The 12,433-nt window shown below is 42.5% G+C and overlaps 1 protein-coding gene across 1 annotated transcript; it reads left to right on the top strand.

The window, feature by feature from the left end:
- Positions 1-498: 498 nt before the first annotated feature.
- myef2 (myelin expression factor 2) lies at positions 499-11,628 on the top strand. The gene is made up of 17 exons (XM_071401026.1): positions 499-719; positions 2,033-2,433; positions 3,249-3,301; positions 4,262-4,269; positions 5,569-5,662; positions 5,978-6,175; positions 6,507-6,660; positions 7,527-7,576; positions 7,918-7,978; positions 8,170-8,271; positions 8,700-8,744; positions 8,850-8,909; positions 9,453-9,557; positions 9,906-9,965; positions 10,163-10,311; positions 10,573-10,624; positions 11,245-11,628. The coding sequence occupies exons 1-17, from the start codon at positions 634-636 to the stop codon at positions 11,406-11,408; spliced, it is 1,842 nt and encodes a 613-aa protein (XP_071257127.1). The 5' UTR covers positions 499-633; the 3' UTR covers positions 11,409-11,628.
- Positions 11,629-12,433: the final 805 nt, after the last annotated feature.

Here is a 12,433-nt window from a genome sequence, read left to right as displayed (position 1 = left end):
GCTTCACAAGTAACAGACACGTCTCAACATCAACTGTTCAGAGGAGACTGTGTGAATCAGACCCTCATTTTTTAAATGTTAGCTTTATTTAACTAGGCAAGTCAGTTAAGAACAAATTCTGTTATTTCATAGTTTTGATGTCTTCACTATTATTCTACAATGTAGAAAATAGTACAAATTAAGAAAAACCCTTGAATGGGGCGGCAGGTAGCCTAGTGGTTAGAGTGATGGGCCAGTAATTGAAAGGTTGCTGGATCGAATCCCTGAGCTGACAAAGTACAAATATGTACTTTTGTCCCTGAAACAACTAATTTGCCTAGTTAAATATTTGTTTGTTGTTGAAATTACTGTCCAAACTTTTGACTGGTACTGTGTATATATATATATATATATATATAAATAAAAAATATATTTATATATATTGAAATGACTAAAACCAAATCGAAACTGTAGAAATATATAAATTGCGGGAAACCTACGGGTGTTTAGGCTTTAGGCTATGAAGACAACCAGGCCAAATTCTCGCATTTTCTCGCGTTGGTGGAGGCCTGGAGCGTCACAAATTTTAAACTGCGCAGTGTTAGCGGAGGCGCATCTCTCGATTGAATTAGCTTTTTCTGCAAACCGACGAATATGGCAGATATTGTCCAGGAAATTATTGAACCCATCGAGGCTGAGACAGAGGGAACATCTCAGGATGGCACGAATGGCCTGAAAATGTAACTAAAATATCGTATTTTTCTGACACAATCTGTGCTGCACTCACAGGCAAGATGGAGGCTAGCTAATGTTAGCCTAGCATTAAAGCTAGCATCAAACTAGCTACGGCTTGCTATCTAGTTGCTACTTTGCTTGCTAGCTAGCTAACTAAATTGTTGGTTATCGTCGTCTTCATTGATCGTCAAATTTGTTTTTAGATTTGTGTAATATATCGTTATTTTACTAGGTAGTTATGCAGATAACTAAATTAGTTGTATCCATCCAACCATGTGTAGCTAGCTAACGTTAGTGCGTTTAACTCATAGAATTATCATCCTAGAACTTGCATGAACCGTTTTGCGGATAAAGGTCAGCCATTTTGGGCAGGGAGTTGGTTAACCATTGTTTGCCAGTACTGTGAAAAGACTAAATAATGAATTTGATAAATGTATCCTTACTGTATGGTAACCTAGTTTTAGAGGAATGATTCCATATTTTTTTGGAATGCCAACATTCCATTCAAACAATGCAGTCAATCCACAGCCATCAACTGGCTGAAATCAGTTGATGATGGGACTTAGACAAGTTATCAATGCTACAAGTAACGTTACTAAAATTGCTTTCTAAGAAAACAAACATTTAGACATTAAGGTCTGTTTTATGTGTGTCTGTTTGTGTATATACACATACACACATATATCTAAAATTGTAATTAGTGTCTTTATACAGAACATTTGTATAAAACTAATATGAACTGTATAATATATGGCTATATTTTATTTTGACAATTATATTACAGCATTTCTGATATGTCACATGCCTTTTCTTTTACTATGTAAGTAAAATCTGGATTATACCTCTACTGCCATCCATTCCTATTAGACTGGTTTGGATTTGTCCCTGACCAATTTGGCTGCAATTTTCATCCCATCTTGCGACTTTGAAGATGTATAACATGGCCCCTCAGTAATTTAATAGGATTTATATGGTTTATGTGCACAGTCCCTTAATGGAGATTTAGCTAGCGAACAGTTAGATAGCCAACAACAGACAGTTGGTAGTAATATATTGCCAGTGCGGAGCCGACATTTTGAATGGAGTCAATTTGTAGTTGAATCAAGAGTTGCCTACAGTAACTTTCCTCTCCTCTCTGCCACCCTCCAGTTCGGTGAAAAGATGACTTTGTAGCTAACTAGCCATTTGTGTCCATGTTAGTTATGGGAGATTGAAGTTGCATGAACTTATGTGCACATCTTTGTTATTTGGCACATGGGTGAAATGACCAGACAAGCTAGCTGCATCCATCAATACTGTACTCTTCTGTTTTCTTCAGAGAGCCGGAAGAAGATGAGGTTCTTGGTGAAGATGCCCCTGCAGAAGAAGAGGACCTAGGCCTGGGTGATGACGAGGTCCTTGGAGATGAGGTCCTTGGTGATGATGATACCCCTCTAGATGGCGACCCTATCGATGACACCACTATCGATGATGCCGAAACCCTTGCAGATGACCCTACTGATGCCCCTGAAACCGCCCCAACCCAAAATACCAAGTCTGAGCTCAAAGAAAAGGTGTCCGGAGGAGGTCGCAAAGGGAACCGCTTCCACCCCTACAAAGAGAAGCAGGTCACCGGGGACAAGAAGGGCGGAGGAGGGGGTCACAGGAACCGCGTGTTCATTAGCAATATCCCCTATGACACGAAGTGGCAGGCTATTAAAGATCTGATGAGAGAGAAAGGTAATCCATCCACACACAGGGCCATGCTGCTTCTCCCTATAGAGATGAGCCCTATTCTTTCCAGCTCAACAGGAGCTTTCTCAGTCCTCTCTTTGTGACCAGAACATAGACCTAGCCATATCTTCTCGTAGTTCCTTCTTTTGAGGCAACATGTTATTGTATTGCAGATATTATTAAGTCAGTAGAATAGACATTTCTGGATTTTTCATTTTTTACTCCTGGGTGGACACCAATTTAGCTTGGATTGAATTGAAATGTCTGTGCTTGTTAAAGTTGTTATGTAGTTAGCTACTATTGGTTTTATGATATTGACTTACAGCTCCAAAATGTAACCTCAGACAAGTAGTAGTATTGACTACTTGATTCAGTTGAACCTGTGTTAAGGTGATAAATGATTGTTTTGTATGAATGAAACCATTGTCTTTCTGTGCACTGAACTATTGGGTCTTTAGCTCTTTACAAAGTCTTTTTTCAAGGTGAAAAGGACACCTTTTAAACTGTAGTGACTTCTTGCTATGTTGACAGGAACCGTGTTGACCAAACTGTTCTTCTATACTGAAGTGTGATCTGAATTCCCAGGTTGACAGTAGTTGACTGACTGTGTGTCTGTCTCAGTCGAGCCCAGGAAGGCATTGGAAGGGGTTGTGTGGTGACTGTTGGTCTGGGCTCACTGTTGACCAATCATGGGGAAGCATCGTAACGGCATAACCAAGGCAACGGCCTGCCCTGGAGCGAGAGTGGTGGTTCAACAGTCGACTGGTGATTTTAAATGCCTTTTGTTCTCTTGGTATTTTTCCTTTGTATGTCTCATGAAGTTGGTGAGGTTACATACGTGGAGCTCTTTAAGGATGCTGAAGGAAAGTCAAGGGTAAGTGATGTGGACCAACTCACTGCACGAGGTTTTAAATGCCCTCCACTGCAGTATATCTTTATTTACCAAGTGTTCTGTAAGGCACTGATCCAAGGGGTTATCCATGTATGTCTATGGGATGATATGTTGGTGGCTGTTAGCTAGAGCCTGTTATAGCCTAGTTGGCTGTAGAGTGATGGAGGATGTCTTCTTGTTGATTCTGGAACACTAACTTGAATTCATCTGAAACTTAGTACACATTTGTTTTTAAGTTGTTGTAGTTTTCTCAATTGGTGTCAAAGTTTGGCAGTTGACCATTTCTCAAAGGGATTTTGATGTCTTATTGATTGACATTTTACTTTTTGGTCTTCAAATTGTTACCTTTTTATTTGGATCAATGGCACAATTATCTCTTAATGAAAAAACTAATTATTTCTAAACTATTGTAGATCTTGTATAAAGTAACTTTCTTCTTTCTCCAGCGGCTCACAGTAAAATCTCACCATCGTTTATTCATCTGTAATATTATGATGCAGCCAGGAATTTGCTAACTAGGTTGTGAATGCATTCAATTCATCCATTTAATGTAATATGTAGTTTGACAAACGGACTGTATAGTATATACTCCTAAACAAACGTAGACACAGAACGGACATATTTGTAAGTATATCCTGAGTCCTTTTTATTCCACTGAAGACGGTAAGGGTACTATGTCTCTACTGGGAACAAAAACACAAGTCTATTGCAAACCAAGTCAATGTCTTTTAAATTCACTTAACTTTTTACCCCGGATACAAGCAAAACACACTCCCCACATCAAGGCCTGTTAGCTGGCCCTTCAAGATGGATTATGTAATCCACTAATAGCATGATGTCAAATGTGTAATAATGATAACTGTTGTCAGTCTAATCACTGTCTTTGTTCATTCCCTCTGTTATGGATCTGTGTCTCTGGATCCCCTGGTGTTATCTGTACAGGGATGTGGGTAAGGAACCAAACTTTACCTGTAACTTTGCAACATGGTCTCAGTACATTTTGTATAATTCTTTACATAAATCTGACGCACTCCCTTTAATGACATTTTACATTTCGTATGTTATGTGTTAATTTCGTATGAAATGTTAATTACAATTTGCATGTGTTATGAATTGCAGTTTGTATTATGTTACGTATTGCAATTTGTACAATATGTTATGAATTTGCAATGTGTATATGTTACGAATTCCAATTTGTGGCTAATGCTAGCTAGGTGGCTAACATTAACTGGTTAGGTTTAGCTAACATGCTAAGTAGCTAAAAAGTAGTAAGTAGTTGCTGAAGTTGTCCTTGAGATTCGAACATGCGACCTTTGGGTTGCTAGATGTTATATATCCACCCCAACCAACCACCATTTAGTTTTTTGCCTTAAGTAAACTTCTGTTTCATGTAAAAAGTGGCAAGTCATACTAATTTCAGTGTCCCAGATTTACTTGTAATATGTTAAGTCTAGTCTGAGACCAGGCTGACACGGGTGCGTCTCAAATGACACCCTATTCCTAGGGCCCTATACAGTCTGTATGAATTTTATTGCGTGACTCCGTTTTGCTTCTCCCCAAATTCAGTTTTCTCTGTTTTTGTTTGTCCACGTTTCAGGTTTTTCAGGTTTTCGCTCAATGCTTAAACCACCTCAGCAGGCCAATTTTGAGGCCTGGGGAAAACACTTCAATGTCAATTTCTTTTGGTATACACAGCACCTAGCAAGAGGCTTTTATTTTGCTTTGTTTTTGTAGTGCACGTGATGGTAGTGTTTGTTTATGCAAATAATTATTCAGCCAGGTAAGCGTAGGCTACTTTGTAGTGAACATTTAGTATAGAAGGTTTTTGGGTAAGCCTTTCCATCTACCAGAAGAGTTTATTAGCATTGTCGCTAACGGCTACATAAAGGGGTAGCTGCACGCACAGGTGGGGGGAATTTTGTTCATGTCTTATGATAAACTTGGGCAAATTAATACTTTTTTTTTTTTTTTTTTTTTTTTTTTTTATATACATTTAGTTGATTCCCTACTAAGTTCAATACATTTTAGAATTTTGTTTTATTGTCTGGATTCCGTGGTTCCGTCCTCGTGTAGGGCCCTATATTCCCCATTCAGTACACTACTTTTGACCAGAGTCACATGGGGAGGCTAATACGGTTCTGGTCAAAAGTAGTGTACTATAACATGGGGAATAGGGTCCATTTCAGACACACCTAACTTCATCTGTCATTGTTATACATGTCTTCATCCACTGACTGTCTGTCCTGCAGTGTTGTGGAGTTCAAAGATGAGGAGTTTGTGAAGAAGGCCATAGAAGTCATGAACAAATATGATCTGAATGGAAGACCCCTCAATATCATGGCGGTAAGGACCTGTTCACACTCTGTAGGCACCACACGGTGATGAGAGGTTAAACTCAGTGGTGTGCCAAATCTGCACTTTAATCCAGCCTGCTGGAAATGTGGTTACATTAACATGGTTTGTAATGTTGATCTCTGAGACTGTCTTAACTGTAATCACTGAGAACTAGACCTAGTTAACATCAAAGGTTAGAGTTGTAATTATAGGTCAAAGGATGGGGCCATCTGTGTTTAACCCCTTGTTTCCCTGATGTGGAGGGCTAAAGCTCAGAATTGAAGTAATAGGTCAAAGTTTAGGGGTTCCGTTTCCCTCTTTCAGGATCCTGATGGGGAGCGTGCTCGGCGCGTGCTGCAGCGTACAGGGGGGATGTACCCTGGAGGGGGAGGCAGGGGGCAGGAGGGGGGACCGGGCGGTGTAGGTGTGCCCCCTTCCATCGCTAACAACCCCAACGTCCCCCATGAGGTCATCAGCTCTCTACGGGTCGGACGCCTAGGGACCACTGTGTTCGTAGCCAACGTGAGGACAAGCATACACACTATACTCTCTGACGTCTGTCTCTCTTCTGTGTCTCTGACCATCTCCCCTCACTAGATTTGTATCTGCTCTATTGAAGTCCCATGTTAACCTACCAATATTCCTGTTCACCAATTGAAGACAACTTGAGCAGTGCACTCTAAATCTCAAGTCCAACGGCATCTTCCTAGAACTTGAAGTTCCATGTTGACCTTGTTAGTTTCACTGTTCTCTATGCTATTGCTAACTTGGTCCCCTCCTGTCTGTTTAGATGTGTTGTGTGGTAACGGTTGTTTCTATGCTAACCCGGTCCCTCCCGTCTGTGCTGTCCCAGCTGGACTTCAAGGTGGGCTGGAAGAAGCTGAAGGAGGTGTTTGGTATGGCTGGAACAGTGAAGAGGGCTGACGTGAAGGAGGATAAGGATGGGAAGAGCAGAGGGATGGGGACTGTTACCTTCGAACAGGCCCTGGAGGCTGTACAGGCTATCTGTATCCTTTATATATTATATACTACTGCAGAACACACCCACCTTCCAACAGGCTGCAGATTCTATCTGTATCTTTATATATTATATACTACTGCAGAACACACCCACCTTCCAACAGGCTGCAGATTCTATCTGTATCTTTATATATTATATACTACTGCAGAACACACTCACCTTCCAACAGGCTGCAGATTCTATCTGTATCTTTATATATTATATACTACTGCAGAACACACCCACCTTCCAACAGGCTGCAGATTCTATCTGTATCTTTATATATTATATACTACTGCAGAACACACCCACCTTCCAACAGGCTGCAGATTCTATCTGTATCTTTATATATTATATACTACTGCAGAACACACCCACCTTCCAACAGGCTGCAGATTCTATCCGTATCTTTATATATTATATACTACTGCAGAACACACCCACCTTCCAACAGGCTGCAGATTCTATCTGTATCTTTATATATTATATACTACTGCAGAACACACCCACCTTCCAACAGGCTGCAGATTCTATCTGTATCTTTATATATTATATACTACTGCAGAACACACCCACCTTCCAACAGGCTGCAGATTCTATCTGTATCTTTATATATTATATACTACTGCAGAACACACTCACCTTCCAACAGGCTGCAGATTCTATCTGTATCCCTCTACACTTATACTGCAGAAGAAGATCTCTTTATGCTGGCCTAATAGTCTCAACTCTTTATACATGTCCTGGCTGTTATTATTATTCACTATTGTCACTATTTTTATCTTTAAGTCTACATGGTTGGAAAAGGACCCATGAGTAAAGCACGTGACCGTTGTATTTTTATTGATGGCATTCCTTAACTCTGTTCTCTAGCCATGTTCAACGGCCAAATGCTGTTTGACAGACAGATGCATGTTAAGATGGTACGTGTGCTTTGTTATTGGCATGTTTCTGATTTCTAAACCCTCTAACACTGTACACAGTTAATGTGTGTGGAAGGTCAGAGGTCATTGGGGTGGCAGGTAGCCTAGTGGTTAGAGCGTTGGACTTGTAACCGAAAGGTTGCAAGAACGAATCCCTGAGCTGACAAGGTAAAAATCTGTAATTCTGCCCCTGAACAAGGCAGTGTTCCTAGGCTGTCATTGTAAATAAGAATGAGTTCTTACCTGACTTGGCAAGTTAAATAAAATGGAGGTTGTTACATGTTGATGTGGTAATATGTTGTGAGAACCACCTCTTGATATGTTCTGTCTGTGTGTTTCAGGATGACAAGTCTATGCCAGCTGATGATTTCCACCCGGTGGAGAAAGCTCCTCAGTTACCACGTGAGTACACATCCTGTACCTTTCTGACTATCTCTAGAACACCTAGAATGACTTGACTTCAGTATTATCTCTATCAGAAATGGGTCATGTTGTCAGCTGTTTTGTTCTCCAGTGAACCAAGGCATTACATAAGGGATGTTATGTTTGTGTGGTCAAACAAACTCCAACTCTTGTGTGTCCTCTGTGTGTAGGGGGTCTGGGAGGGATTGGGATGGGCCTGGGACCAGGAGGACAACCTATCAATGCCAACCGGCTGAGTGGTGGAGGAGGAATGGGCAACATGGGCCCTGCAGGTTAGTACTGACCCCTAACCTCGCCATAATAATCCAGCAAACACACTGTTACTATTTAAACCACACAGAGAGACTGCAGGTCAGGAGGAGCCAGTCGGTTCATACATACGATAGTTATCGGTTGTGAAGAGTAGCTGTTTGTTTTAAACCCTCTGATGCCTGTTGTTCCTGTACCTTCTCCAAGCACTTACATCACATACTGACGCCCCCTCGACCACTGACGCCCCCCTCCCCTCGACCACTGACGCCTCCCCCCCTCGACCACTGACGCCCCCCCCCCTCGACCACTGACGCCCGCCCCCCCTCGACCACTGACGCCCCCCCCCCCCCCTCGACCACTGACGCCCCCCCCCCTCGACCACTGACGCCCCCCCCTCGACCACTGAGCTTTAGTACAAAACAAATCAGTGTGTGATTGTGTCTGTCAGGTATGGAGGGAGGACCTGGGTATGGAGGGATGAGCAGACTAGGAGGTAAGGTCCTAGATAATACATCTCTACTGTATCACTCTGTTACATGACTGGACAACACATGGGTTGTGACTATCCATTAATATAATAATCCTGTGTGTCCTGGAGGGTTCGGTGGCATGGACAGCATGGGGGGATTCGGAGCCAGAGACATGGGACGGATGGGAGGTAAGGGGACACACACCTAGGGCTGGGAATTGCCAGGGACCGTACGATATTATACCGATACTTAGGTGCCAATACTATCTTATGTAGATATCACTATTCTATATATGCATTGTGATTCGATACTGGGATTTGATGTTACAAAACATATTGCTCATGATATGTCTGTTGTAGACATGAGACAGCATGAGAAAATGAGTTTTGATCAATCAGGGAAATATATAAGTGCTGAACCTGTTGACTCACTATTTAAAAAGATGAGAACAAGCTATAGGATAAGAAATACCGGCGTTTGGTGCAGGTACAGCCGACTAGCGCTAGCTAACGCTACCTAGCAAAAAACTATACGTGGAGTCAAAGTATCAATATAATATCATCCAAAATAATATTGCTATGTAACTATAGACCCCCCCCCATCACCACTAAGGACAAAATAATTCTCTCAAACTGTTTCAATGCTCCTGAAGTTTAATGTCAACTTTCCACTGAGTATATTTCTGACTGTGCCATCGTCCTCTCTCCTTCTCTTTACTTCCCTCTCTCCAGACATGTCCTACCGGTCAGGGGGTATGGGAGGAGGGATGGACAGAGACTTTGGTCGCAGTGACATGTCCATGAGCAGAGGCTTCGGAGACTCTTTTGGAGGAATGGGTGAGTAGTTTACACCCTCACTTTCTCTCTCACTCTCACCTGTCACTGTCAGTCACCATCGGTATAATCCATTCCTTAGTCCTCATATATCCATCCACTAACAGCATGGTCAGTGGTGGGCATTCTACTGGGCATTCTACTGGGCATTCTACTGGGCATTCTACTGGGCATTCTACTGGGCCTGTTGTAGCTTGGAACTGGAACCTGCAGGTGGACTGTACTAAGAGCTGAATCACAACTCCTGTATGGGTAACACAACACTGGTCAAGTTAGCATTCAGACTGACAGTGCTGTAACCTGTTTGTGTTGTGGTAACGTGTGTGTGATGCCGTGCGTTCTCTCCATCAGGAGGAGGTTATGGAGGAGACATGAGCAGTTTTGGCATGGGGCCCATTGGGGGAGGATTAGGTACACCGAACATTACATTAACATCTCTCACTGTCTGTTAGCACACCCATTTCATACTGCCAATGTTTCACTGTGCTTGACCTTGATTTGATGTGTGGGTGTGCTGGGCTGGAACTAAAGCCTGCACAACCCCTGAATACCATTACGGTAGGGATTCCGATCTGAGGTGCTCACTCATATTCCCTGTCCTCTACTAGGTGGTTTGGGCAACCGGTCCATGGATCGGATGGGCTCTGGCTATGACCGTATGGGGGGGGGCATGGCCATGAGCCAAGGGTTCGGGGGCTACGGAGGAGGAGCCATGTCTGACAGAGCCAAGGGCGGATGTCAGATCTTTGTCAGAAATGTACGTTTTATAAATTAATACTGTATAAATGTGCATTATGACATGATGTGCACACCCCTTTTTAAGCACATTAAAGCACCTAACACATTAATAAGGCTGATCAAATCCACTATATGTACTGCTGGGTATTTACATCATGGACACAGATTAAGTAGCGTGAATTGGAAGCACTTTTAGACGAGGTAGTAGGCATCGTCTAGCTCTGTGAAAATGTCCCTAAAGTAGTTTTATGACCCTGTGTTCTAATGTCCTGTGTTGTAGCTGTCCTATGACCTGACCTGGCAGAAACTGAAGGAGAAGTTCAGTGTCTGTGGTAAGCCTCTTCAATCAGTCTACTGTACTCAATAACCTGCAGATGGATTGAATGTAGCTTTGATCTGCAGTAATGAAATGGCTTTAGCAGTGTCTGTGCTTAAACACGGTCTACTGCTCTTTCTCCCCCTCTTCTCTCTCATCACCCATCTTTCTTTCTCCCGCTCTTCTCTCTCATCACCCATCTTTCTTTCTCCCCCTCTTCTCTCTCATCACCCATCTTTCTCCCCCTCTTCTCTCTCATCACCCATCTTTCTTTCTCCCGCTCTTCTCTCTCATCACCCATCTTTCTTTCTCCCCCTCTTCTCTCTCATCACCCATCTTTCTTTCTCCCCCTCTTCTCTCTCATCACCCATCTTTCTTTCTCCCCCTCTTCTCTCTCATCACCCATCTTTCTTTCTCCCCCTCTTCTCTCTCATCACCCATCTTTCTTTCTCCCCCTCTTCTCTCTCATCACCCATCTTTCTTTCTCCCCCTCTTCTCTCTCATCACCCATCTTTCTTTCTCCCCCTCTTCTCTCTCATCACCCATCTTTCTTTCTCCCCCTCTTCTCTCTCATCACCCATCTTTCTTTCTCCCCCTCTTCTCTCTCATCACCCATCTTTCTTACTCCCTCTCCAGGCCAGGTGATGTTTGCAGAGATTAAGATGGAGGGAGGAAAGTCTAAGGGCTGTGGTACGGTCAGGTTTGACTCCCCAGAGAGCGCTAACCAGGCCTGCAGGATGATGAACGGAACCAAGATCAGCGGTCGCGAGGTTGACGTCCGCATCGACCGCAACGCCTAGAGTCACACATACACGGTCACGACAACTGCTCCTTCCATCTCCAACTGCTTTTGTTTTGTTTTAAAAACACATTTTCCACGTATCCGCGTTTCCATGACTTTTGGATGTGTATAAGGTCTGTTTTTCTTTTAATCTTCTGTAGATTTTTTTTTTTTTTGTAAGCCCTTTTTTGGGGGGGGTCATACGTTTATTTGAATGAATAAACATTTTAATTTTTCAACGTTGTTGTAAAATGTTACTGTGGGATCAAAGGCTACTGGCCAGTTGACAGAAGGGTTGTGTGGGTGTGTTTAATTGAATACAAAAGGTTAATTGCAGGTAAGACACCATAAATAAAATGTCCTCTGGAGCTAGCCAGAATATCCCTAACTAAAGACCTTTTCTACACCGGAGGAAACCAGACCAGAATGGTGTAGGAGAATCATCTATTGAAGTTAACTGATATGACTCATGTTGACAAAATATGTGAAACTAGTGTCCATAAATGTTTAGTTTGCTAGTATTGTAATGTAATAGGATCTTTGGTTAGTATACACTGGGAGTCTTAAACCAGCTCTGCTAGCTGGAACTGTGCACCAACTGAAATGGTGTTCATGACAAGTGGAAAACTGATTGGATACTTTATTGCCTTCATCTTAAACAGTTTCTGTCCTGACAGTCAAGACCAGTGGAAACTTTTGGGTTTCTTCTCTTTATGAGCGTGTCCTCACTCCTTACTGTTGAGCAACACAGGCTGCTTGTAAACGCTTATCTGTTCTACCTGGACAATATCCCCTTCCCTTCCTCGTTCACCAGCATTGAGTAATGGCAGGTTATCCATTATATTGACCAGAATGCAGTCGGGAGGAGGCAAGCTCGGGTGGGCCCATTCTAGCCATTGAGAGGACAGAAACACGTGTGAACAGGCACAACTCCTATCTATATAAAGTTGCTGAGAAGTCATGTGTCATACTTATCAGTACACTCATAATCTAAGCATCGCAAAACGACTATTTGATCAAATTAACCTCATGTGGCAAGAAGGC

This window comes from Salvelinus alpinus, chromosome 5 (assembly GCF_045679555.1).
Source record: "Salvelinus alpinus chromosome 5, SLU_Salpinus.1, whole genome shotgun sequence".
Lineage (NCBI taxonomy): Eukaryota > Metazoa > Chordata > Actinopteri > Salmoniformes > Salmonidae > Salvelinus > Salvelinus alpinus.
This window is presented reverse-complemented; position numbering and strand designations above follow the sequence as displayed.